The sequence below is a fragment of the Oryctolagus cuniculus genome, chromosome 9 (genome assembly GCF_051225735.1).
Source record: "Oryctolagus cuniculus isolate XC-2025 breed Fujian yellow rabbit chromosome 9, ASM5122573v1, whole genome shotgun sequence".
Classification (NCBI taxonomy): Eukaryota; Metazoa; Chordata; class Mammalia; order Lagomorpha; family Leporidae; genus Oryctolagus; species Oryctolagus cuniculus.
Genome location: NC_142875.1, coordinates 137114646 through 137142456, shown reverse-complemented (window position 1 = coordinate 137142456; position 27811 = coordinate 137114646). Strand labels below are relative to the sequence as shown.

Below are 27811 nucleotides of genomic sequence, written 5' to 3'. Positions count from 1 at the left end.
TCCGGAAGACACTGGACGCAGGGGCAGCGCGGCGAGGGGTCGCTAGGAGTGGGGGGCAGGGCCGCGGCGGGGCCCGCGCTCTCCCGCGTCCCCCACGGCAGTATTCCTCCGGCGGCCCGCGCTCGTGACCGCCAGGCGGCCTTTGTCTCCGGCCGGGCCGGCCCCGCACGGCCGCCGCCCTCGGCGGGGACACGCGGCGACCCCGGCCCCGCGTCGCGCCGGGCGGCCGGGCCAGCGCGGGGGGCGGGCGCGCGGCGCGGGGCGGGGCGGGGCGGCGCGGGGCGGGGCGCGGCCAGGTGCTGCGGGTACACAAAGCGCGCCCCGCCCCCTGACGCGTCCCGGCGCCGCTATAACCGCGCGCCCCGCCGGCGCCGCCGCCCCGCGCCCGCTGACCACGCCGGAGCGGCCGTCCGCTCGCCCTGCCCCGCGCCTGCCCCAGCCGTCTCTGCTGCCTTTTGTCGGACCCGCGCTCCGGGGGGAGTCGTAGTCGCCGTCGTCGTCGCCACGAATCGTGTGTGCGACAAACGCACCGGGGACGCACGCTTGCGCTCTGCGGGCACCACAGCGGGGACCACCGAGGTAGCGCGCGGGGGCGGCGGGCGGGGGGCGCGGGCCTGCGGCCACGCAGGACCCGGCTGCGGGGGTCTGCGGCGGCCGCGCTGGGCCGGGGCCGCGGGGCGGCGGCCGGCCGGGCGGGTTTGACAATCGGCGGGCCCGGTTGCATCAGCTCTGCCCGGGCTGGGGGAGGGGGCCCGGCGCGCGCTCCCCGGGGACGCGGCTGCCGCAGAGGCGCGCGGCCGGGGGGTCCGGGCGCCCCGCGAGCCTGGCGCGGGGTGGGGGAGGCCCGGAAGGCGGCGGGCGGGCGCATCCCCGCGCGGTACTTTTCCGCCCCCCGCGCGCCCCGCCCGCCGCGCCTGGTACTTTTCCACTCGGGCCGTCACGTGAGCGCGCGCCGCGGGGCTGACGCCGCCTCCACCTTCCAGGCGGCCGGGCCGGTGCAGCGCCAAGGACAAAAGGAGCGCGCGCAGCATGAGGAAGGCCGAGATGGGCAGGTTCAGCATCTCCCCGGACGAGGACAGCAGCAGCTACAGCTCCAACAGCGACTTCAACTACTCGTACCCCACCAAGCAGGCGGCCATGAAGAGGTGGGCGGGCGCGCGCCCCCGGGGGCGGCCGCGGGCGCCGCCTGACAGGACCGCGTACACACCGGGGTTTTTTTTCTTTTCCTTTTTTGTTTTCGCAGCCATTACGCGGACGTAGATCCCGAAAACCAGAACTTTTTGCTGGAGTCGAATTTGGGCAAGAAGAAATACGAAACTGACTTTGTAAGTTGCGGCTGACGATTGGCGTGTGTGTCTGTGGCTGTTCACGCAGTCATTCAAATCTGACTTGCCCAACGCTGGTTTCCCCCGTTTAATTCTTGTCATATGTTTGGTTATCGTTTTCCCTCTGTGTAGCATCCAGGTACTACTTCCTTTGGAATGTCAGTATTTAATCTGAGCAATGCGATTGTGGGCAGTGGAATCCTTGGGCTTTCTTATGCCATGGCTAATACTGGAATTGCTCTGTTTATGTAAGTATGTGTAAGCAGTGAGTGTGCGGTGCAGGGCCGTTCGTAGCATGATAAGAACGTGTTTTGGCTCCAGAAACTGAATTTACCGTCAAAGTAGTTGGCTTAAGAATCCTGTACTCAAACGTGTGAGAAGCCCCCAGGTCTCTGTGCTCCTACACACTGCGCGGTGTCAAGAATGCCAGTTATGCAGGGGGGGAAACAAACAGGCCAGCACTGAGAACTGGCCAAGGCAGAATCGCAACGCGTGTGCCAGTGAACTGTCGAGACGTCCAGGGGAGCTGTCAGTAATGTGGGGGCAAATGCACAAGGGACAAATGTCAGGACAGCGTCTCCACATCTGTTTGGTAAAAACAAAAAATCTCCCCGAGGACCTCTGGCCCCTCACATGCATAAGGGAAAGAAAATTCTTCCAAACAAGGTACAAGGTGTGGTGGTATTTACCTAGTCTGGAACGTCCTCCTCAGACCAGTGAGTCACAGTTTTCTGAGTGCTGGAGAGCAATTCGTGCTCTTTTTTTCCCCCCAGTGTTTGTCATTTTCAGATCCGTGTTGTGGCCAAAACTGAATGTTTTAATTAGTACCAGTTAGTGCTTGTGTTTAAAAGCACCTCCGACCCCCTTGCATAAATTATTCTTGACTTTCCAGTGTGAATGCCTGGGTAGAATGATAGAATTTGGAGGTGAAAGACCCTTGGCATCACGAACCCTTGGAGTTTGATGAAAAATAGATGCTGAACAAAATGCAGATGCAGGCGTGTCTTTCAGTGGTGTGCATGTCAGAACTGTTCAGGTTTATTGTTGGTAGACTCCTGGCGGGAGGGAAGAAGCTGACTTAGTCGTCCCTTCCACGTAGCGTGGGGTTGCTGCTTTGCCACAGATGTGTTGCGTTAGCTGACTGGTGCCTTCCCAAGTCACTTTCTCCAGGACCAGAGAATATTCCTGAAAGAGAAGCAGTTTGCACAGCCCTGCTTTGTGGCATTGCACGCTGAGCCACACCTTCCTTAGGGTCCTGGGAGGGAGGAGCCACCTGGGCTCCTTTTATTAGGATGATTTTTTTTTCAGACTTCCCACTAAGATTGTGCCCAGGAATTTACATGGGAAGAATCCTGAAGTGTTAGTGGGAAACTTGAATGATGTCCTGTTAGATACTGGAAGTCCTCGCTGGCTCTTGGTGTAAAAACTGGAGGCAGTTTTTAAGTGCTACTGGTGTGGCTGTAGTGCAGATTTAAAGGAGATAAGATGGCATCTGTTTGCTAAGTGAAGTTCTGTGGGTCTTGGCGCTGCTGAAATCCCCTGTGCTTTCATAAGTGCTTCTGTGTTGGGTCAACCATTTGAGTCAGTGGATAAGCGACATGAAGGTGGCTAACGTGAGTTTCCATTCATCAGTGTCTGCCGTGTGTCCAGGGGTGCACAGGTGAATGGGTTTCCACACCAGCCTCGGCAGCTCCCAGCTAACCCTTTTCTGTGCTGCCCTGTCCGCTCACACCTGACTCAGAGCTTAGGGGCCCCCTCTGTCCCTCAGGGTCGTCGTGGAGACAGCATCTCCAGGCAGAGGTGCCCTAGGCCGTGGTAGAGTAGACCCCACCGGGGCACCGTGGGAGCAGGCCGTGGTTCCCTGGCCAGCCCCTTCAGTAGCCCTGCATGCGGATTGCTCACGCGGAGTCGAAAGCCACACGACTGTCTTGTTTGCAGAATGTGGATTTTATTCCTTTTTTTTTTTTTTTTTTTTTTTTTTTTTTTTTTTTTTAAAGCAGCCTCCATTTCTCCTGGCTTTCCTGGCTGGCAGGAACCTGGAGCTGGGGTGAAGGGGCACCTGTGCCCTACAGGGAAGCTGAGGGCCACGGGGCTTCCTGCAGCCCTTCCTGTTGCACCACTGTTTACCCCCCAGTCAGCCCTGGTAGAAGTTGGGAAGTTGGCTCCCCCAGTGGGCTGGTGGTGGCCTGCTCATTCTGGCGCAGGCACTGTTGCACTTGTGACGAGGTTGGGCCTGGGTCTTCATGGGGGGCTATGGAGAAGTGCATCCCCACAGTGGCGCCTTCTCGGGTTTTTGCCCAGCTGCTAGGAAAGCTTGTAGCGCCTGGTGCTTGCAGCGGGAGGGGTGCGCTGCCTCTTATCAGCGCAGTCCATGTGGTCCTGAGGCCTTCCCTGAGCTGATCGGAGTCGGGCGTCACAAGACCTCGTGGGCTGGCTTTAGGGGCGGGTGTGACCCACATGTTGAAGGCAGAAGTGGCAAGCAGTAGCTAGTGCCGGTGCCGGTATCCTCGCTTCCCCACTGGGATTAGTTTGGCCCCAGTGGGTAGATCCTAGCTGTAGCCAGCGCTGTGGGCCTGTTCCCTGAGACACTGCCAGGCAGGAGAAGATGTTGACACTTGAGCCAGCAGGAGAGGGCACACCTGTTTCTGGGGGCATTTGGGCACGAATAAGACAAATTCCATGCTTAATGTTATTTCAGCCGCCAAGAGCTGTGCTTGTTTCTGACCCTGTGCCTTTGCTTTCCCCATCAGAATTCTGTTGACATTTGTGTCAATCTTTTCCCTGTACTCTGTTCATCTTCTTCTGAAGACTGCCAATGAAGGAGGTAGGAGACATTCCTGCGTGTCCTCACTGTACGCTCGTCATGGTGTCTTGCCTCTTACAAAACGTCTGCCTGGCCTCTCTGCTCTTCGCTTCGCAGGGTCTTTGCTGTACGAGCAGTTGGGACACAAGGCGTTCGGACTGGTGGGGAAGCTGGCCGCCTCCGGGTCCATCACCATGCAGAACATCGGCGGTAAGCACCCGGGGGGCTTTGCTTGTGGTGTAGCGCAGAGTGGTGACACGAGTTTGAGTGTCCTGTGGCACATCTTGCACTTGTAATGGTATAATTTTGTTTTCCTCCAGCGATGTCAAGCTACCTCTTCATAGTGAAATATGAGTTACCTTTGGTGATCCAGGCATTAATGAACATTGAAGATACAACTGGGTAGGTGCTAAGTAAGGTTATTCGTAAGAAACCATTCTAGTCTCAAATGGTCCGACACGTTAAGTCCTAGTCAGATACAGAGTAAGTTATCCATACGTGTTCCTGTGGAAACCAACCAGAGACCCCTGAAACTTGAGGATGAAGAGGCCAGAGGTAGTAGCTCCCCTGTGACACTCTGGTCACCTGCTCTCTAACCTGTATGTGGAGGTGAATTGTCTAGCACTCACTGTCTCTTGGAGTCAAAGTTAGGATGTGAACTCCAACCTGAGTTAGGTTTGAAGCTGCAGATTTACCTCAAAAGGTCATGTAATACCTGTCTGGCTTTTGGTTAGGTTCGAAGCTCTTAAATTTTTTTTTTTTTTTTTAAGATTTATTTATTTATTTGAAAGAGTTACACAGAGAAGGAGAGACAGAGAGAGAGAGAAGTCTTCCATTCCACTGGTTTCCTCCCTAAGTGACCATGATGGCTAGAGCTGAACTGATCCGGAGCCAGGAGCTTCTTCGGGTCTCCCCTGCGGGTTCAGCGGCCCAAGCACTTGGGCCATCTTCTGCTGCTTTCCCAGGCCATAGCAGAGAGCTGGATTGGAAGTGGAGCAGCTGGGACTCGAACTGGTGCCCATATGGGATGCTGGCACTGTAGGCAGTGACCTCACCCGCTATACCACAGCGCCGGTCCTGGCTCTTAAAATTTAATCTCTGCTTTCCGTGGAACAGTCTCCCTCTCCCGGCAGAGTTGTTGCTCCTGGTGGACGGCTAGCTTTCCCTCTAAGTAAACACGGAGTAGGGCCCACTTGCTTGGATGCAGCTTATCCGCTCACCACAGAGCAGGCTGTTCATCTTTGCTTGTGGCTTTAGGCACAGAATTGGGTAAGTAAGTCTTCAGTGCAGTGAGTGGAATTCACAGAGCAGTTGGAGTTTGAAAGGAGAGGTCTAAGGGTTTGTGACAACTGCAGGGCCAGAACCCTCAGGGACGGCCTCGCTCTGACTTTTTGGAGGAAAGCTGGGTGAAGGTGTCACGAAATAGCCGACAACCTGGAGGAAGTCCTGCTTTGGGGATTGTTTTGTCTTTTTGGTTTCACCTGTGCCTTTTAACTAAGCATGAAAGAATTGTTGAAATGTTTATTAAGTACGTTTGCTAACAAATGGGCTGGCGGGGACAAAAGATTTTTTAAAAAATTTCCTTGTTTGTAGCATTAGACTTTGCAAGCTAAAAGTTATAACCAAGTTAGTATACAGTTTTCTCCAAGTGCTTAAAGATAAGATTCCTGGCTTAACAAAGCAGCCTTGTTGGCCGCATGAGCACCAAGCCTTTAAGGAGTATTTTATGTTATGAGTCCACTGGCAGCCTTCCCAGAGTAAACAGAGGGACAGAGGTTACACTGTCTGCTGCCTCATTTCTAACTGGGTGAATATTCCTCTAGCCCACAGAGTTAAAAAGTGACTGCTGGCTTGAATAAGGGATGTTTTCCCAAACCTGTCTTTTTCTGTCTGTTTGTTTTCATGATGTTGCTCTAGAATGAGGGTTTTGTGGCTGCTTTTGACCTTGCCTCTCCTTTCCTCAACCCAGATTGTGGTACCTGAACGGCGACTACCTGGTCCTGCTGGTGTCGCTGGTGCTCATTCTCCCTCTGTCACTGCTGAGGAACTTGGGTGAGCAGACCCCCGAGTACGAGTGCGTGAGACTAGAAGGCACAGGGGGTCGCCTGGGCAGCGCAGCCGCGGGAGGGCTCGAGGGGCCCACGGGAGGGCCTGCGCTTCATGGTGACGCAGAATGAGGCTGTCTGATTGGCTGTGCTGAGTGTGCTGCAAGCTGTGTGACAGTGTGAGGATGAGACAGGGAGGCGACGGGGCGTCTGCCACGCCGGAGCCCACCTCACCGGTCGCTCTTCTCCTCTTACAGGATATCTGGGATATACCAGTGGCCTTTCTTTGTTGTGCATGATGTTCTTTCTAATTGTGGCAAGTACCATTTTCCTTCAGAAAATATTGCTTCAAAGCCCTTTCGAGACTGTTCAGTTTAACAAGTACAGGGTAATGTGTTTCCAGGTGATCTGCAAGAAATTCCAGATTCCTTGTCCCGTGGAGATGGCGCTGATGCTTAACGAGACTGTGAATGGCACCTTGCTGCAGCCGGCAGCCTTTGCACGTGGCTCGGCGGTCAACGAGACTCTCCATGAGTCCTGCAAGCCGCGTTACTTCATCTTCAACTCCCAGGTAGCTGGCGCAGTCTGCATTAGGGGAGCACAGAGGGAAGTTAGCCTCTGGAAAGTTTAAAACACCTCTCGGGCAAGTGAGGAGGACTGGCAGGGACTTTCTAGAGCACGTGTGATTGGTTCATTACTGAGGAGTGTGCAGAGGTTGTGTGTTAAGTGGTCGAGAATGAAGTAATACTCTTGCAGTAGTTGACGCATTTGCAAGTGGCGGTGACACGAGGAGCACATTAGAAGAATGGAAGCTAATTACGTGAAAGCGACTCCTTAGGCTTAGAGACTGAGACTGTCCACGTGAAGTAGAAGCTGTGAAACCGTTGTGACAGTGTGGTACGCAGGGTGTTAAGTGGACCTCTCTGTGTTTTCCAGACTGTCTATGCCGTGCCAATCCTGACCTTTTCGTTCGTCTGTCACCCTGCTGTTCTCCCCATCTACGAGGAACTGAGAGGGTGAGTGTTTGTATCACGTGACTGGGGAAATACTGGACTCCGATTCTAGCCGCCGCCGACACACAATTGCTTTTTCTTCTGAATTTGCACAGCCGTAGCCGGAGGAGGATGATGAACGTGTCCAAGATCTCGTTTTTCGCCATGTTTCTCATGTACCTGCTTGCTGCTCTCTTTGGATACCTGACATTTTACGGTAAGTTGCAGTGCCTAGTTTATTCAGACACATAGACACACATTGTTACTGAGATGAGACTAACACTTGGCCGTGTGTACTTCCATCCCTTTGAAAATTTCACTTGGTTTGTGTGTTCACATTTATGAGAAAACATTGAGTGTAGGATTCAAAATTTCTCCGTGTGTATTTGATCAATAATGTTTAAAATCCATGGTAAAAACCACACCCTTAGACAGTGGCATATTTGCCTCCAAGTTCCCTTTGCCTCACTCTTCTGTCTCCTCAGACTGTGTCACACACAGAGACTGGGGCCTCGCTCTTCTGTCTCCTCAGACTGTATCACACACAGACTGGGGCCTCGCTCTTCTCCTGTCTCCTCAGACTGTGTTAGAGACTGGGGCCTCACTCTTCTCCTGTCTCCTCAGACTGTGTCACACACAGACTGGGGCCTCGCTCTTCTCCTGTCTCCTCAGACTGTATCACACAGAGACTGAGGCCTGCCTCTTCTCCTGTCTCCTCAGACTGTGTTACACACAGAGACTGGGGCCTCGCTCTTCTGTCTCCTCAGACTGTGTTACACACAGAGACTGGGGCCTCGCTCTTCTGTCTCCTCAGACTGTGTTACACACAGAGACTGGGGCCTCGCTCTTCTGTCTCCTCAGACTGTGTTACACACATACTGGGGCCTCGCTCTTCTGTCTCCTCAGACTGTGTCACACACAGAGACTGGGGCCTACCTCTTCTCCTGTCTCCTCAGACTGTATCACACAGAGACTGCGGCCTCGCTCTTCTCCTGTCTCCTCAGACTGTATCACACACAGACTGGGGCCTCGCTCTTCTCCTGTCTCCTCAGACTGTGTTAGAGACTGGGGCCTCACTCTTCTCCTGTCTCCTCAGACTGTGTCACACACAGAGACTGAGGCCTGCCTCTTCTGTCTCCTCAGACTGTATCACACACAGACTGGGGCCTCGCTCTTCTCCTGTCTCCTCAGACTGTATCACACAGAGACTGAGGCCTGCCTCTTCTCCTGTCTCCTCAGACTGTGTTACACACAGAGACTGGGGCCTCGCTCTTCTCCTGTCTCCTCAGACTGTATCACACACATACTGGGGCCTCTTCTGTCTCCTCAGACTGTGTCACACACAGAGACTGGGGCCTACCTCTTCTCCTGTCTCCTCAGACTGTATCACACAGAGACTGCGGCCTCGCTCTTCTCCCTCTCCCTCAGACCATCAGACACTGAGACTGACTGCCTCTTCTCCTATCTCCCTCAGACTGTGTCATGCACAGAGAAACTGAGCCAAACCACGGGATTTAGAGTTTTAGCTCCCGTTGTTTTTAATGGGGGTCATGTGGCTAAATCTCTACTTGGTATTTAGAAAAAACTTTCTTCAATGTTATTTTAATTGCATCAAGCATAATTCCAAATTAATCTTATTAACTTCTTAGTGTGTGGTCACTTTGTGAGTAGCTAATAACCTTGGAACAGAGTTGGCCATGGGTCGGATTTTGTACCTTGTCTGCGGAACACTCACGGCCGTCTTGGTCTCTCGGTAGAACATGTGGAGTCGGAGCTGCTTCACACCTACTCCACCGTCATGGAGACCGACGTGCTGCTGCTCATTGTCCGACTGGCTGTGCTGGTAGCTGTCACCCTCACCGTGCCAGTGGTCATCTTCCCGGTAAGCAACTGCCTGTACTGCTTTTGGTAGGAATGAGTTTTTATAGATGGGAGGATTTGCTGAGAGATGAAAATCTAGAAAAAAAGAAACCAAGTCTGGTTTTGAAGGGACTTTTTAAAATATGTAGATTTTTCTAAATACATGGGGCATGTTTTCCACAGCTGGATCTATAGAATGCTTCTTGTAAGTGGTCAGGCAGGCAGGTGGAAAGGTGGTGACGAGAGGGAGCGTGGTGTCGCTCCACTAGGTGCCGTTGCAGACACAGCCCCTGTTACCTGGGGATGGACGGCTGCATCGTGCAAATGTTCTGTTGCTCCTTTTACAGATCCGGAGTTCCATCACCCACTTGCTGTGTGCAGCCAAAGATTTCAGTTGGTGGCGTCACAGTCTCATCACTGTGTCTATCTTGGCATTTACCAATTTGCTGGTCATCTTTGTCCCGACAATTAGGGATATCTTTGGTTTCATTGGTAAGTGGTACTAAGTGCCCAAGCTGATTGAAATACTGGGGATTGTAAGGTTTTTAAAAATAGTGAGTGACCTCCTGAGCTCTCAGACGCAGTGGATGGTCCCTTGCAGGTGCATCTGCAGCCGCCATGTTGATCTTCATCCTCCCGTCTGCCTTCTACATCAAGTTAGTGAAGAAGGAGCCCATGGCATCTGTGCAGAAGATCGGGGTGAGTGACGAGCGGCGGGGACCAGAAACTCCTGAGCCTGGTACTGGATTTAGTACCTCAGCCTGGGCACGTGTGCTTCGCTCTGAAGTATATGTGAACCTCACAGGTGGAGGCAGGGTGGGGAAAGGCATCGTCTATGCATTCGGCACTTGGATTGGTTGGCAGAGATGGGTATAGCTGTGCAGAGCCCTGGAACCAGTGCGTGTCGGGCTCTGTCTGCCGTGTGCCAGGCACTCAGCAGGCGTCAGGCGAATGCTGGAGAAAGTGTGTGACGTGTCTGGGTGAATGAGCCCTCCTGAAAGAGGAGCCTCCTGGTGGTGGCTTTTGTGCGGCTGTCCTGCAGAGCCCTCGGGGCTGCGTCCCGGCTGTGGTGTCCACTGCCACTGTGGTCTGTCCCTCTCCATCAGAGCTAGGGATGGCGGTCCCTGAATGGTAGGGTTGGGCTGAGCGAAGCCGCGTCTCCCCTTGACGCAGCCTGTGTAGTCAAGCGGTTGGGTTTGAGTTCGTGACTGAAGCTTTGCTCTAAGATGGCAGAAACCCACCTGCGGTCGTAAGTGGTGTAGCCTGCCTGCTGCGTGGAGTTGGGGCAGTCCCTGGGCCGGGGCAGCAGGCCCTCGGAAGCGAGGTGTGACTGTCCGCGGGAGGCCCTCGCTCACGCTGTCTGTGCCCCGTGCAGGCGCTGCTCTTCCTGCTGAGCGGCGTGGTGGTGATGGCGGGCAGCATGGCGCTCATCGTCCTGGACTGGGTGGACAACGCCTCCACGGGGGGCCACTAGTGACACCGCGCCCCGAGCCCCGACGCCAGTGTTGAGTCTTCTCGACTGCGAAGTCTCACGGATGTGTTCAGTTTCACTTCCTTCGAAGTGCAGATTCCTCGCGCGTTCTTCTGAGTGCAGAATAAGTGAACTTTTTTTTTTTTTTTTTTAAAGGAAACTTATCTGTGTGTTAGAAATGGATATTCACAGCAAAACCACGAGTCTCGGGTTAAGGGAAGTGACAATTTTATTCCATTCCAGAGAATGGACAAACTCTTAACTTTTATCAAGCCACATGTTTGGCTGTGTCATTGTTTTAACTTGGATATTTTATGCTTTTACTTGAATGTGCCTAATGGAATCATTCGATGTGAGAAACAATTCTTAATTTACTGCAAAGTATTGGAATAACCATTGAGGAAAAACACTATTATTTTTTGTACCAAAAATACTTAAAGACCTCAGAAGCACTATTTTACTTTGAAGAAATTGCTTTTCTTGGACTTGATCCAGAAACGGTTGTCAGTGAACTCCGGACAAAACAATTTCACTGATATTTAAAACAGATAGTGATATGAAATGATTTGCCTTTTTGTAGGCATAATAAGCCAAATGCTTTTTTACCCAAATTACCTTTGAGAGATGATGCAATGAAAGATTGCACCACGAGTTAGGAGGGTGGTGTCCTCCCGCTGAAGCCTCACCTGACTTGGAGGGCGATGGGTCGGGGTCGGCTCCTGCTACGCCGGCTCTGGTGAGCTGCCGTGTTCATCGCTTCTCTGTCCCCAAACAATTTGGCTCATTGACTCTGAAGTGTTCAGTTCTCCAACCTCTGAATGGGAGGTAATGCGGATATTTCTGTGAGAAATAGTAATTTTGTGTTGCAGATCATACAGTTGGGTCAGACAGGGTTGATTCAGCCGCATCTGATGGCAGCGCCGTGCTGACAGCCCTGGGTCCTTGCTTTGGGCCCGCCCCTTTTGGACATTGCTTCCAGCAGTGAAGAATGGGCATTTGGTGGCACGAAGCCAGAGCACAGCTTTGCGAAATGCTCGTCTCCTGGAAGTGCGATTACTTGACAATGTATGGCTTGGTTGTGTTCGTGTTCTGTCTGGTAGAGGTCTCTTCCACAGGTCACCCCGATACTGGTGTAGTAGAAGCTCTCTTTGTGGAGGCCACTGGCTTCCTCGTGCCGTAAGCTTCTTAAAAACCTCCTTTGCACTGGATTGTCATCTCATTCTTGTACAACGTGGAATTCCCTGTTTACGTCCAGCGAGTGGTCAGCGAGGGAAGCAGTGGGCATGGGCGTGCACTGCTGCGGTCTGGCGCGCGCCCGCCCTGCCGTGCAGCCCCTTTAGAGGTGAAAGCGTCACTCTGAAACTCGGCGTTAAGAGCACACTCATTGTACGTTGCGGTGTATGGTGACTATTAGTAAGTAACGTGGTACTTTGCTCATCAGGCATAATGTCTAACATGCATAATTCCATCAAGTGGTTGAGGGAAACAAATAATGGATTCTTCAGTTGGTCATCTGGCTCCAAGGTTTTCTCTTGAACTAAGCATTTTTGGCTTCAGGCCAGGGCCAGAAAGGGCAGACATGGTTTTGTTACACATTCTTTGATTTTCTGTACTCTGTGACTGAGTGTACAGGCCAGGCGAGTCTGTAATTAGAACCTTACAGACCTGGGAGACATCGTGTAGTGCTGTGTTGAGGGAAACGGTGGTCCAGTGTTGTCAGTTTCTGTGAAGACACAATCATCAGGGACAGCCTGGAAACAGCGCTGCTGGCATTTAACCGGGCTTCGGGCGCACCGATCACATCCACCACCTCCCCACCCGCTCAGGCTGAGATTGGCGCTTCTGCTTGAGTGGCTGATTCTGTGACTGAGAACCTGAGCTGTTCTGTGTGGGAGGAAGCACCCTGGCACCCAGCAGGGAAAAGGAATCCGGGCTGTTGCAGCTGGGAGTCGCCTGCCTGGGGACATCGCGCTGCGTCACTCCTCCGCCTTGAGGCCCTAACAGTGCATCCCGAGAGTGAGCGGTCTTCAGTATTAGAACCACTGTCTCATCACCTCATTTTGCATTACTGTCTTCCGTGGGTGTTTCAGTTATAACTGTAATGTTATTTATAGAACAGCATTAATCCATGAAAGCTAACCTATTTTTCAATATTTATGATATCTGTACATACATTGTCTGTCCATATGTATTTGTAAATAGGCTGTATATAATGTCAGGTGGGGTCTTGGGTTCAAGTGTATATAGTCCTGTGCATTTCTTAACTGCATTTTGATGGATTCCCATTATATATATCTGTAAGAATTGTCCCCATAGAACATGTACAGAGAATTCAGTGTAAAAGCAGGCAAACTGTGTGCAGACCCCAAACATTGAGGATACTTGTTTAAATTGTATTTGCAGTAAACTGGCTGGCCATCAAATCTTTAACTGAAAACCTGGTGCAAGTTCAGGCCCCTTATTTGAATTTTAAATAAAGTCTAAATCTTCAAAATGCAGCAGTTTTACAATGTGATCTAGCGCAGTGAAACCACATGTGATTAGCGTGATGCAGGCCTTCAAGAACCTGGGTGTGCTGAAGGCGTGTACATAGATGTAAATAGCTCCGCTGTGCGTCAGGCCGGCAGCTCCAGAGCGGCTGGTTGGCCGGGAGTGCTGCACCGTTTCAATGAAACAATGGATGTTTGTTGTAACTGAACTAAAATAAATACGTGCTTACTCCTCAGTGGCAGTGTCCGTTTGTTTTCAAGTACGGGTGGTGAGGTCACACCTGACGTATTGTGTGTCATAGTCTGGCACCTGGCCTTACCGGTGCGGGGAGGGGTGTCTGCCAGAGAGCTTTGTGGAAGCTCAGCTCTCGAAGTCAACCAGGCCTGGGCTAACAGGCAAGGGTCTGGCTCCGCTTCCTGGTTTCAGGACCCCACCCCACCACACCTGTGATGCACAGAGCATGTCGGGAGCACCTGGCAGACTGGAGAACTGGACAGGGAAGGAGAGGAGTGGTGCACCAGCCGACGGGCACCTGAGCTGCAGCTCACACCTGCTGAGGCCGTGAAGCTGAGGGACCCAGGCTCAAAATGGAGGGTGCTGGGGTGGGGGCCCCTGGGTGCCATGATGACACCACAGGACCGGCAGCAAGCCTGGGCAGAAGCTGTGGCGTTGTCCCGGTGTTCAGCGTCCAGCGAGCCTGTGGGAAGGGTTTGTGTCAGGTCTCCCAGGCCCTGCGTACATAGGATGATGCTAATTTGAAGACTGGCAGGTGTGGCGCATTAGGTCAAGCTGCTGCTCGTGACAGCCAGGTGCTGCTGTGAGTCCCAGCTTCTCTGTTGGATCCTGCTTTCTGCCGATGCCCCTGGGGAGCAGCGGGTGGTGGCTCAATGGCTTGGGACCCTGTCACCCACATGGCAGATGCAGGTGGGGTTTCTGGCTCCCAGCTGTGGCCTGACCCAGCCCTGGCTATTGTGGGCATTTGAGGAATGAGCTTGTGAATAGAAGATTGAGCTTGCTCTTTCTGCCTTTTGAATTAATGATAAATCTTTTAAAAAAAGCCAAATGAACCAGAATGGCAACTTATTAAGCAGAAACCAGAAGTAGGCTTGGAAGGTGGGTCTGCTCGAGCTTGGGAGTGCCAGCCGGCTACCCCTGGAGGTTATGGTTCCAGGAGCACTGCAGAGATGGAGAGCTGCTGTCGCCTCGGGAGAGATGGGTTAAGTTTCTGGAAACAAAACCCATTTGCGTTAGCTTAAGGAAAAATCGCAGGTGGAAGGAAGTTAGTAGAAGCAGAGTGAAATGTCTCAGAGGATTAACAAGTAACGGATAACAGTGGGTTCCAAAAATTGTAGATTTGTGTTGTGATCTCCTGGACAGAAGTGTGTGAAATGTCACAGCTCCACCTTTGTTCATTGCACGTCTGAGTGACAGCTGCCAGGCCCCACCCCTCTGGCTGGGAGGAGAGTCCAGAGGCGATGCCATGGTCCTACGCTGGAAATAGGGCCACCAGCTATCCCAGCTTAGCCCTGAGAGTCTTGCACCCTGGCACATCCTGCAACCCAGGCCAGCTGGGATGGTCTGACCCTGAGCCAGAGAGGCACAGCCCAGTTGACCATAAACTCACTTTCAGTGGTTTTCCCCATCCCAGACTTCCGTGCAGGACGCCAGCCTTGTCTGCGATTTGGTGGATTGTAGCTCCTTCAAATCACACATGTTCTGCTTCTCTGCACCAGGGCTCTCTGCAGGAGTTCCAGGCTTCCTAGAGCACGCATCTGTCTCTTCCTGAATTTACTCTGTACTCTGTGTCCAGCAAATAAACGCAGAGACTCCATGCGCTTATTGAAGGAATAATTACGCCTCCTAGTACTGGGTGGAGGGGTTAAACCAGCACGTTGGGCTGCTTACCTGTGTGTCTTCCAGGAGCCGTGCGTAAGCCCGGGCCGCTGCCTGGGAGTGCCCTTCAGGAGGCAGCCGTGGTGGCTGGGCTCTCCTGTGCCGCACGGCGCTCTCCAGGACGGTGCTGGATCCTGGCTGCTCAGCCCCTGCAGCTTTCGGCCAGGACAGGAGCGCTGCCGTGTGGCCTGGCGCAGGCAGGACCTGGAAGCTGGGGCTGGACCTCTCTGAGCTGCAGGGGTGCAGTTTTCTCTCCCGTACTTGGTGTCTGCTTCGAGAACAGCAGCAGCAAGTGTCGTATTCAAGTGGAACTCGGACGTTGTCTGCTTTCGTCTCCACCGTCAGCTCATGGCCCCCAGCCTCCATCCCGGCTTCTCTCCAAGGCTCCATTGTGCACACCCCCTGCCACGGGGTTTAACGCTGCGTACCCCACTGTGGACCACACCCTGATGTCTTACCCAGCCCTCTGGCCGTGCCATGAGCTGGAGGCCCTCCCTGCGGTGGCATGCCGGCCCTCGGCGTGATGACGTCAGGTGCCCGGCCGTCTTCACTGCCACTGTGCTGTTCAAGGTCCGTCTCCTCCCAACAGCCTGAGCGATGACAGCCGTTGCCCAGAGCGGCGTCCTGCTGAATTCCGTCTCTGTGAGACCATGCTGACAGCACGTTCAGCGTGTAAAGTGGATAGCAGCGGGGTTGTGCTGGGTGAAACGGGGACACAGGTGAGGCCTCAGCACGAGCCTCCTTCCCCCGCCTCGTCCCCGCTCGATGGCCACACAGAGCTGCTTCACCCGAGGCCCTCGGTGGCGCCCGGTTCTCCCAAGGTGTGCTGAGCCCCACCAGGCTGGGACCGTCCGTTGCTGAGCCTCGGACTGGAACAAGGTATACAGAAGCCTGGCTGTCCTGGCTGTGACTGTTGCCGAGCCAGTGCTCGTGTCCTGTGGTCCCGAGGCAGAGCAGGGGAGAAATCCCACTGGGAAGTAGGCACGTGCATTGCATGATCCGACTCCGAATCCCCGGTCGGCCGGTGATGCCTGCTGCTGGGGCTTGCCTTTGCTTTGCTGAAAGGAATCACAATCTTTTTGTCTTTATTTTTAACAATTGATGTATTTGTCTGAAAGGCACAATGATAGAGAGGCAGAGGCAGAGAGAGATGATCCATCTGCTGGCTCACTCCCCAAGTGGCCGCAATAACCAGGGCTGGGCCAGACTCAAGCCAAGAGCCAGGAGCACCGCCTGCACCCTCCAGGTTGGTGGCAGGGGCCCAAGCAGCTGGGCTTTGATGCGCTGCCTTCCAGATCCTGAGATTCCTAGCACTCTACCAGCTCTGATGTGGGGTCTCAAGCCGGGGCTTCAAGGCTGCTCCGCTCCCCCACCTGTGACCTTAAACGCGTAGGGAAAGAGCTCAGAGGCAAGTGCAGGTGTCCGGCTAGCTCCCGTGCCGGCAGTCTTTGCTTACGACAGCAGTCCGCGGAATCGTCTGTTCAGGGAGTTGATACCAATCCCTGGCTTCTCAACACGTAACTTAAACCTCCAACGTTTGCGAAATTCCCACTGGAAACGTTGGAAAGTAAGGCACCGGGGCAGGAGGTGCTGTGTTGAGGACGCAGCTTCCCCCGCGGTGGGCACCGGGGCAGGAGGTGCTGTGATGAGGACGCAGCTTCCCCCGCGGTGGTTTGTTCTTCCCAAGGGGAAAAGGGGCCTCGAGCTTGGGTAAGCAGAAGGTTCCCCACCAGTGTCCCTGGCTCTGCCCAGCGCGCTGCATGCTGTGCCGTGTGCTGAGCCAGGTCGGCGCTGCCTCTCGTTTCCCTGTGCGTCCTCCCGAAGTCTCTCGAGACGGTGGGTCACCGCCCTTCGCCCCAGACGGAGGAGCTGCAGTTTTAGCCGATCCCTAAATAGAGCCAAAGAAGGAAATCTGGAATACAAGCGAGCGGGAGCCTCGTAAATCTGCAGGCATTCCTGTGTCGCGGAGCGCCCGGGAAGAAACGCCTGGGGCTTCCGCCTGGCCGGAGAGCGTTCTTGCTCCTCGGGGAGCGATGAGAGGATGGTGCCTCAGAGACGCACGCTGCCCTCAAGAGAAACACAGTCGCTGGCGTTGTGGCGTTGTGGGGGAAGCCGCCACCTGCACTGCCAGCATCGTGCATGGGCACCAGTTCAAGTCCTGGCTGCTCCACTTCCAATCCAACTCCCTGCTGATGCGGCTAGGAAACCAGCAGAGGATGGCCCAAGTGGCTGGCACCTGCCAGCCTCGTGAGAGACCCAGATGAAGCTCCTGGCTCCTGCCCAGCCACTATTCCATCTGAGCAGTAAGCCAGCAGATGGAAGCTCCCTCTCTCTCTCTCTCTCTCTGACAGATAAACAAATAGATAAATTTTTAAAAAGAAAAGACACACACGAGCAGCTGCGTACTCAGAAGGCTCCGGCTTCCCACAGGGCATCACAGGCCCCGCCGTGGTATTTCTGGAAGAAGAGCCCACACCAGGCAGCGCCAGCGGCTGCTCGCTGCTCCAGGCCAGGATGTGGGGAGGGGCTGACGTATTTGTGCGGAGTGGGGCTCAAGTTCAGGGCTACCAGTCTGGGCTGTGTGGTCCCCAGCAGGCCCTGCCGCTGTCCCTGCCTCAGCCGGCTCCCAGTCCCCGCCCTGTGCAGGCCGCTGCGTGGGCAGTCGCTGCCATCCCCTGGGTGGGTGCTTCTGACCAACGTTCGGCTGAAGAAGACGAGGCTTGCGGGCTGTGCATCGACCTCGGAGGTTCAGTGAGACCCCCAGTGTGGGGAGCAATCCGGACTAGACTAAGTTACTCGAATTAAGACTTATTCTATGCATCTGCTCTCCCACAATATGGCGCTGGGAGAGAAGTAAACAGCTTCCGCACAGCTGCCTCCAGTTCAACTAATAAATTGTAGGACTTGCTCCTGATTGGAGAGCAGCATACTTGGCGTGTGGGCAGCCGAGTTAGGATTGGCGGAGGAGGACTATAAAGGAGGAGAGAGACGGCATGCACCAGGAACATCTATGGGGAACATCTAAGGGAACCTGTGCAGCCCCCGAGAGAACCGGCCGGCGGTGTGCCGCTCCCCTGCGGAAGTGGGGAATGCGGCCAGGGGGAACTGCCCTTCCACGGAGGTGGAAGGGATAGTAGCCAACCCGGGAAGAACCAGCAGCAAACCCGGGGAGGGCCGAGCAGACAGAAAGAACAGCGCAGGGTCCTATGTCGTTCCCCCACGAAGACGGGGAGCGACACCCAGAAAGGCGACCGAGCGAGACTTCTGCCCCCGTCTGTCCACAGGAAAGTAGGGACACACAGGCAGCCCTGGCTTTTAGGGTGATCTCGGGTACTGAAGGAAGTGGCCAGGAAGTGCCTGTCACTGTGCATAGCACACAGTGGAACAGTGTGCAGTGCTGAGAATGAGCTAAAGTGTGGTTCATCTTGAAGCAAATACTCCAGTGGGGGGGAAAAAAAAAAGCAAGTCCCAGACTATCACAGGCATCTCCTTATACAGTTCAAAGTTATCAAAATGAAACAGTATCTTTATTATAATGTTTGATACAATTAAAGAAGCCATGTTCAATGCAGCAGTTACTTTGCGATAGGGACAGGGGGCGGTAGAGAGTACATAAAGGCAGACAGGAGAGTGGACAGGCAGACAAAAGAGGACCCGTGTGGACCAATGAGGGTGCCGAGAACAGACTGATTGTCCCAAATGTGCTTCTGAAGTCCTTAAAAATGCTTTTTTGCACAGACTGAATGATAGGAAATTGACAATTTTCTGTCATTGCTTCTACCTACAAAACATTTCATATGGTTTGGCTCAATAGGTATCATTAAAAAGGCTTTTCAAAGGGAGCTGACAAGAATAGATTCCTATTTAGAAAGATATTTACTGCAGCTGGCGCCGCAGCTCACTAGGCTAATCCTCCGCCCTGCGGCGCCAGCACACTGGGTTCTAGTCCCGGTCACGGCGCCGGAATCTGTCCCGGTTGCCCCTCTTCCAGGCCAGCTCTCTGCTGTAGCCAGGGAGTGCAGTGGAGGATGGCCCAAGTACTTGGGCCCTGCACCCCATGGGAGACCAGGATAAGTACCTGGCTCCTGCCATCAGATCAGCACTGTGCGCCGGCCACAGTGCACCGGCCGTGGAGGCCATTGGAGGGTGAACCAACGGCAAAAGGAAGACCTTTCTCTCTGCCTCTCTCTCTCTCTCACTGTCCACTCTGCCTGTCAGGAAAGAAAGAAAGATATTTATTGCATGAGACAATGAATTCATCTGCAAACCCAAATAATAAGCAGTTGAATCACTACTGCTTGCCCTGTCTTCACTTTTGGAAGCTATGATGTTCAAATGAATCAGGAGCTGGTGACCATGGAGTCACGGTCATAGAACTAGAGATGGACCCGAGACGAAAGCGAAGGTTTTCTGTGTGCCTGCACACGCCTTTGTCTGCCGATCCTGCCCAGGACTAAGCTTGGATGATTCTTTGTTGGGATGAAATGAAAGGAAGAGATTCCCACTCTGGAAATGGCCCTCGTCAATGACATAACCCACAACTGGCCTGGCTGTGTGTGGCGGACAGAGCCAGTCGTGTTGCCATCTCCAGATAGCCCAAATCTGTGGCTCCACACACACTGCTTCCTCCTCAGTCCATGTGTGTGTTCAAGGGCGGACTCGGGACCCTGAGGCTCTGTCTCAGCAGGCGTGGTGTGCAGTGGGATGGTGAGAATGTGCTGGCTTGTGCACAGGGAGCCCCCTTCTGCTTGTGTTTCATTGGTCAAACAGTCCATGGTGCTCCTTCAAGACGGCCGAGAACTGTGGTCCCAGCAGGTGGCTGGAAGCAAGTCCCTGATGACCTCACACGGCCCACTCTTCTGGTCACCCTGTGCTTGGCTCCTTCTCCCACGACACAGTCATTGCAGGCAGACAGCATCACACTGGAGTCTCGGGCCCCGGAAGGTGGCCCCTGCACCCTACAGGACGTCTGCTTGTGACACTCCTTGCTGCAAGTCCTGTGAATCAGAAAGGCAGGTTGTCATCAGTAGCCGTGGGGCAGGGGCAGGATAAGCGCCCCCAGACTTGGGTTTGGAGTCAGGGTCCGTGTCCTGGGCCAGCACTGGGAAAGTCCTCCTGAGTCATGGAAGCCCCCGGCAGGGACTCAGCCCATGCCCCTCACATCCCTGGAACAAGCGCCCTTCCTCTACTAACGTGTGGGGGGCAGATTACTATGTCTGGGGCACGGGGCAGAAGATGTCTTCGCCCACTTCCTGCTCTGGAGGGCTGGCAGAGGCTGCCCTCCCTTTTCTGCCCTGTAGTCCAGAGGTCCCCTGGACTGTGACGCACCCCAGCACACAGCTGCCGGGGCACGGAGCTCCAAGGCAGCTGCCACAGCCACGGTCCTTTGCCCAACACGTCCCTCTCTTCGCTCAAGTTTACTTTTCTGAGAGGTAGTATTCACAGACCAGACAATTCACACACATCAAGGGCACAGCTCAGTAGGTTTTAGATTTAATCCCCAGACTTGTGCGACCATCAGCAGCAAGCACAGAGCCTCTGCAGCACCCCAGGGAGAGCTGTCACCCTGTTTCTCCCACCATCCCCCTCCCCCACCCCATCCCAGGTGTGGCAGCCCTCACGCTGCTTTCTGTCCCATCCTGGCCTTGGTGTAGCGTTGTGGAGCCCCATGCCCATTGTGGGACATGTCTGAACCTAGGTGTGGCTTTGTCTTACTGTTGCAAGTACTCCATTGCATGGCTGTGCCGCATTTTATTACCCATGAGTCAATGGAAAGTGGCTACTTCCACATTTTGGCAATTATCATAATAATGCTGCAGTAACATTTGTGCTCAAGTTTTGTAAGGCATGGGTTTTCATTTCTCTTTAGTCATACTTCTGATTGGTTTATTCTCCCTCCCTCTCTGTCTTCCTCTGGGCCTGTCTCTGGTGGGAGAGTCACGTCTTCATCCTGTTGCACTTGGAGCTATTTTAGCCACTTAAAGAGATGGAGCAGGGGACGTGCTGACCCACACAGCATTTTATCGCCGTGTCCAGTGGCTGGACCCAGCGAGATCCCTGGACTCTGCCTTCCGCAGGTCTATGAGTTCCCAGCCTTGTGGCTGTTCTCTGTCACTTTCCCGGCCAGTTCTCTGAGCTCCCCCCTGCTGTAGAGCACCTGGGCACACGCTGTCGTCAGCGGCCAACACAAGCCTCCCCCTCCCCACCCCACTCTCCTCCCCCCACACCCCACCCTCCTCCCCCCCCAGCCTCCCCCCAGCCTCTTCCCCCCACACCCCAGTCTCCTCACTCTCACATCGCAGCCTCTTCCCCCTACACCCCAGCCTCTTCCCCCTACACTCCACCCTCCTCCCCCCCACACCCCAGCCTCCCTCCCAGCCTCTTCCCCCCACACCCCAGCCTCCTCACTCTCACATCCCAGCCTCTTCCCCCTACACCCCAGCCTCCTCTCCCCACACCCCAGCCTCCTCTCCCTCACACTCCTAGTTAGCATGATGCTAGCCAGAAATGCAAAAGGAAATAAGATTGCAAAATTATTACTCCCACAATACTTAGTATTGTCTGTGTGCACACAGCGTGGAAGTGATGGTGGTTTTCTTCAGGACTGGAATCTAGGGGGTCATGTTTTCCTCCAAGTTCCTATGACATGAGTTGACCCTTTCAAAACCCCCAAATGAAAATACCTGGGTCCTCAAAGGCGAGTCACTGCCTTCTTGCTCTAAGATGTTCTTTGCAGTCATGGAGTGTTTTCACAATTTCAGAGTACGTAAGCGTAAGTGACGCTGTGTGTGACATCGTGCAGGCAGTGAGTAAAAGCAGGGCAGTGCCAGTGGTGGCGCAGCTGATGCTAGTGGGCCGTGGGTGTCGGTGTCAGGTGCAGGCCCCTTCAGCTTTCTGATGCCCGCAAGATGGAACTTCAGCTTTCTTTTGAAAGGAAAGCAACAGAGAGGAGGAGGGAGGGGGAGGGGGAGAGGCGAGAAACAGAGCCCTTCACCCACTGGCTCACTTTCCCAATGCCTGCAACAGCTGGGGCTGGGCCAGGCTGAATTTAGGAGCCAGGAACTCCAACTAAGTCTCCATCCTGAGGGGCGAGGGGCCCAAGTCCTTGGGCCATCATCTGCGGCCTCCCAGGGTGCACAGGAGCAGGAAGCCCTCCAGTATGGAATGCTGGCGTTCCGCGTGGCAGCTGAACCCGCAAGGCCCTCCCCTGGCCTTTCTGGGAGGCCACCATACTTCAGTGCATCGCCCGCCCTGCCTGGAGCCACAGCTGCAGGCTGCAGGGCAGCCAGTGCGCAGAGCAAGTCCCCTCTCTCACCACTGCTTCCTCTCTCTGCCCTCCTGGCCAACCTCCCTTTTCTGCTTAGGAGGAAAGCATTTCTTTTTTTTTCTCTCTCTCTCTTTTTTAAAGATGTTTTTATTAAAGGCAGAGTTACAGATAGAGGGAGAAACAGAGATCTTCCATCTGCTAGTTCACTTGCGATATGGCCACAACGGCCAGGACTGGCTCAGGCCAAAGCAGGAGCCTGAAACTGCAAACAAGTCTCCCACATAAGTGGCAGGGGCCCAAGCACCTGGGCCACCCTTCACCGCTTTCCCAGGCACATTGTCAGGGACCTGGGTTGGAAGTGGAGCAGCCGGGACTCGAACCAACCCCACACGGGTGGCCGGCATCCTAGGTGGTGGCTTTAATGGGCTGCACCACAGTGCCCGGCCCTGGGAAGGGCGTCCACTCGGTGTTGCTCCACAGTGGACGCCAGGGAGAGATGAGGCCTGACTTCTCCGCTGCCCTTCACGCTTTCCCAGCACAGCAGCGCAGCAGCTAAAGCAACCGTGGAGGCCAGCACTGCTCGGCAGACACTGTGGCTTTAGCTAGGACTCAGAGACCTGCGAGGAAACAAACACTGCACGTTGCTTTTCATTGTTAACAGTATGAGAATCTTCTGATTATAAAATGAATACAAGCGTAGAAAAAATGCAAATGAGTTTAAAGAACCTAAGATCACACTAAGTCCTTTCACCAGAAATAGTCTCTAATGAAACATTTTAAATGCTTGCCTTTTAAAAACATTAGGGGGCGAGCATGGTGGAACAGCAGGTTAAGCCACCCCACATCCACATCAGAATGCCTGTGCAGGTCTTGCCCCTTCTTCAGATCCAGTTTCCTGCTAATGAGTGTGAGAAGGTAGCAGGTGATGGCTGGATGCAGTTCGGGCTGCTGGGTTTGGCCTGGTGTGGCCATGGCTGTTGCAGGTGTTTAGAGAGTGAATCAGTAGAAGAAAGAGACAGAGAAAGCGCCCATCTGCTGGTTCATCCCCAAACAGCATAGTCCAGCAGCATAGACTGGACCAGACCAATCCAGGTCCCCGACGTGGAAGGCAGAGACGCAACGTCTTCAGCATCATCTGTGGCCTCCCAGGGTTTGCATTAGCAGGAAGTTGGAACAGAGGAGTGAGCAGAGCTGGACCACAAACAGTCACTCAATGTCAGTGTGGCTGTTCCCATAGGCATCTTACACGTTTTCTAAAAAGATTCATTTGATTTAACTGAAAGGCAGAGTGATGAGAGAGACAAAGAGAGTTTTTGTTTTTGCTTTTTTTTTTTTTTTTTTTTTTGACAGGCAGAGTGGACAGTGAGAGAGAGAGACAGAGAGAAAGGTCTTCCTTTTGCTGTTGGTTCACCCTCCAATGGCCGCCGCGGCAGGCGCGCTGCGGCCGGCGCACCGCGCTGATCCGATGGCAGGAGCCAGGAGCCAGGTACTTCTCCTGGTCTCCCATGGGGTGCAGGCCCAAGTACTTGGGCCATCCTCCACTGCACTCCCTGGCCACAGCAGAGAGCTGGCCTGGAAGAGGGGCAACCGGGACAGAATCTGGCACCCCAACCGGGACTAGAACCTGGTGTGCCGACGCCGCAAGGCGGAGGATTAGCCTAGTGAGCTGCCGCGCCGGCCAAAGAGAGATCTTTAATCCACCAATTCTGTCCCCAAAGGGCCACAATAGCCATGGCTGAGTTAGGCCAAAGCCAGGAGCCAGGAACTCCATCAGGGTCTCCCACGTGGTGGCAGGGGCCCAGAGCATCCTCCGCTGCTTTCCCAGGCCACGAGCTGTGGAGCTGATGGGAACCGATGCTCTGTTGCAGGGTGCAGGTGCTGCAAGTGGTGGCTTAACCACTGTGCCACAATGCCAGCCCCCTCCATGCCCTCTTTAGTTCTGCCATTTGCGAGTCACTGTGCACACACTGGTTCCCTACTTTATTTTTGGTTAACATCGCTGTGTCTTCCCATTTTATTAGCCACACCGTAAGAATGCATGTGTGACGTCTCTGGCAGAACCTCTGCCTTGGGAGCTGTCACCGGCTGTTTCACTGTAAGGTGAACACCACCTACCTCTGCTCCCCGCGTCCCCAGTCTCTACCAATCCTCGCCGGCCTTTGACACTCCCTGGCGCAGGGGGAGGGAAGGCCTGAGAGAGGCACCTGTGCACTCAGCTGATCACTGGGCACACACAGCACGCGCCTGGGGCACTCAGCGCAGGCAGCAGACACAGCCCTGCCTTTACATGAGTTTTGCCTCATTCCCAACTGACCTGCAGGGCTGTGATCAAACATTTCCAGGACATGAGGCCAGACGCAGCTCCTGCAGGCTTGATGCCCGTGGATGTGGATTCAGCCGGGGCTGCCAGCCCGCACACTGCCATCCACACGGAGGCGTTTGCCCTCTGCTTTCTGTCCCCATCCCCGACAGTCACACATCCCCTCGCTCCCCTGCTTCAGTGGCAGCGGGGTGCCAAGTCTGCTGAGTATGTGAGTTCTCTCTGTGGCCACTGAGACAAGGAGCCCTGTCCCTCTGCCCCTCAGCCCCCGTCTGGCGGTGGGGATGACAGTCATGTCCCCACAGGGCTGTGGTCCTGCCTGTCGAGCACTGTTGGGGTCGTGTGCAGCGCACGAGCGTGCCGCCGTGTCGTTGTCATCACTGGCCCTGGAGAGGCGTCCGAGAGTTTCTCTGCGTCCAGTCCCTGACCCCCCCAGAGCCATTCCAGGTCCTCTGCTCCCCACGCACCAGCCCTGCCCTAGGCTCTGGCTTGTGGGGAGCAACCGGACTAGACTGAGTTACTGGAATTAAGACTTATTCTATGCATCTGCTCTCCCACAATATGGTGCTGGGAGAGAAGTAAACAGCTTCCGCACAGCTGCCTCCAGTTCAACTAATAAACTGTAGGACTTGCTCCTGATTGGAGGAGAGCAGCGTACTCGGCGTGTGGGCAGCCGAGTTAGGATTGGCGGAGGAGGACTATAAAGGAGGAGAGAGACGGCATGCACGAGGAACATCTATGGGGAACATCTAAGGGAACCCGTGCAGCCCCCGAGAAAGCCAGCCGGCGGTGTGCCGCTCCCCTGCGGAAGTGGGGAATGCGGCCAGGGGGAACTGCCCTTCCACGGAGGTGGAAGGGATAGTAGCCAACCCGGGAAGAACCAGCAGCAAACCCGGGGAGGGCCGAGCAGACGAAAAGAACAGCGCAGGGTCCTGTGTTGCTCCTCCACGAAGAGGGGGAGCGACACTGGCTCGTGCCATTTTTGTTCCTTACGACACTCTGTGCATGGCGTCTGTCCCCGCTTCACAGAAGGGGACGCCGAGGCCTAGGAAAAGGGGTTGGGGAAGGAAGGGTCCTGGGGACTGGGAGAGCGGCTCGGACCCTTTCCTCCTTTCAAACAGAAAGATGCTTTTATAGCTGAAGTTAGCAGCATGTTCCTTAATGAGGGCTCCTGGCTCCGCAAACACTCGTGGACGAGGGAGAGGCCCAGGGGTGCGGTGGAGTTTGAGGGGGGATGCAGGCAGAAGGTGTGGGGGAGGTGTGGAGCAGGTGCAGCCCGTGTGTTCCTCCTTCAAGCTCACCTAGGATTCAGTTACAGAAGCAGCCCCTCGGCTGCCTGGGTGGAGAGGACTCTCCAGGGACAGGACCCCACACTCATACCGCTCACGTGCGTCTGAGGCTCGCGTGCTCGGCAGCTCCAGCCAGCCCGGAGGGGCCATGTCCTGACACCCCTGGCAGTGCGGTGACCAGGATGGCGAGTCGCACTCACAAGCCTCTCCCCAGGGAGTGCTCCTCGTCCCCTGATTGCAGTGGCCAGTGGCTGAGGAGCACCAAGCGCTGCCTCAGGGATAAGACACAGGTGCACCAACGCACGTCCCTCATCAGACAGAAGGCACGCTTATGCCTGTTTTACAAGTGAAACTCGGAATCATGGAGATTCTGGGACACGCAGGAGACCAGCCCTTGGCATGGCTGTAGCCCAGGCCATGCATGAAACTAGTGCCCCACACCATCGGCAGAACACATGGCATGTAACTTCTGTGTTGGTGGCAGCCAGCTAGGCAGAGAGCCCCTCCGCTCTGGAGTTCCCTGAGATGCTGGCCTCCTGACACTGCTGTTGCCTCCAAAATCCACTACCCCACGCACCCCACGCCTAGAATGCCTTCCCAAAGCAGCACCCCGATGACTCAGGCAGACTGCCAAGGGCAGTAATTGGACAGTGATGCCATTGAAATGGCAAAGCCAACACCCCAATAATTAATGGCACTGGTACACCCAGTGGATCCCCGGGAGTGAAACTGAATTCATGACTCTTGTTAATCCCACAAAGCAGGAAGGTGCCGGAAAGCCTCCCTTGAACGTCCCTTGAGCCGGTGAGCAGCCAGCCTTAGCTGCCCCAGGAGGCAGGGCGACTTCCAAGTGCCACAGCCCTGTTCTGGACCCAGGCTCGCAGGGCGGAGTGAGCACCGAGCTGGGCAGAGGAGCCCCTCTGCAAGCTGGGGGAGTGGGCCCTGTGTCCCGGAAGTCAGTAACTCACACTGCTCCCCCGCATCCTCCCTGCCCTGCCCTTCCCCCTGCAGGCCTGCTTCGGAACCCTGAGAAAGCTGGAGGGCCCGTGGTGCTGCTCCTCATGGCTGCCTCACCAGGGAAGGCTGCAGGCTGCCAGGAGACGAGAGTCCTGGCTTTCAGTCCCGGAGACACACAAGCCGGAAGCAGAGTGCGTGGAGCCCCGCGGGCCCTGCGAGACTGTGCTGCACATACCTGTGAGTACACACCAAGGACATGGAGGTGATAAAGGTGTGGTGTCCCCTGCAGGCCTGCCCCTGCCTGCCTGGAGAGGCCTAGCCTGATGACTCGGCGACCCAGCCCTTGGCCCTAACCAGGCCCAGTGTGCAGCCACCACAGCAGGCAGCTCGCCGTGGGGTGGCGGACCCCAGCTTCTCCCCCAGGCTCGCCCTGTTTCCCTCCCTTCCTCACCCAGATCTCAGCATCTTCCTGCCCGGAGCCCCCAGGAGCTGACAGCCTCCCTCGTTCTCGGTCACTGCACTTGTCCCTGTAGAATAAGGATGTGCAGGAATGCATTACAGATGGTTAAGGAGTGAGCACACGGGGTTCCTGTTTGTGTTGCCTAGCACGGGAATGTTATCTACTGGCAAATGGCTGACGTAGCCGGTATGGTTAGTACACTTCATTTTTTCTTGGTGTCAGGGTTTTATGTGCAAAGCTACTTTTTCATCCATTAATCTAGCAGAAGTCGACATCCTCAGGCTATTCAAGAGTGTGGTGGATTTTCCGTGTCTTCATCCTTCCTTTTTTATTTATTTGAAAGGCAGAGTTACAGAGAGAGAGGAAGAGTTACACCATAGGAAAGCTTTAACGACTGACAAAGGGAAGAGGAGACTCCTGCCAGCGGGTGCTGGGGCAGTTGGTTAGCAGCGTGCAGTGTGTCTGTCCAGGCTCTGGTCACACCAGCGTGGGAGACAATCAAATCACAAGAACTCAAGACGGACACGGGGGATATGGTCTGTGTATGAGAAACCGGTTTGTAGGTCTAAGAAAAAACCCAACTGTCATTGACATAAAAATGTCAAACTTCTGAGCATAATAAAATGGAAGGTAAACTCA

General features: G+C 54.7%; 1 protein-coding gene across 6 annotated transcripts; it reads left to right on the top strand.

Annotated features, from left to right (window-relative positions):
- The first annotated feature begins 316 nt into the window (after positions 1-316).
- Positions 317-27811, top strand: SLC38A2 (solute carrier family 38 member 2). Of its 6 annotated transcripts, none has more exons than XM_089304808.1 (17): positions 331-579; positions 984-1145; positions 1244-1325; positions 1458-1573; positions 4076-4149; positions 4246-4338; positions 4449-4530; positions 6098-6180; positions 6431-6489; positions 6577-6744; positions 7110-7189; positions 7282-7382; positions 8923-9047; positions 9373-9517; positions 9627-9724; positions 26767-26949; positions 27520-27811. In XM_089304808.1, exons 2-17 carry the CDS (start codon positions 1030-1032, stop codon positions 27550-27552), a joined length of 1638 nt encoding a protein of 545 aa, XP_089160934.1. In that variant the 5' UTR covers positions 331-579; positions 984-1029; the 3' UTR covers positions 27553-27811. The 6 variants fall into 6 exon arrangements, with proteins under 6 accessions (XP_051706970.1, XP_089160934.1, XP_089160933.1 ...); XM_089304807.1 differs by having other exon boundaries at positions 27516-27811; XM_089304806.1 differs by having other exon boundaries at positions 27168-27549.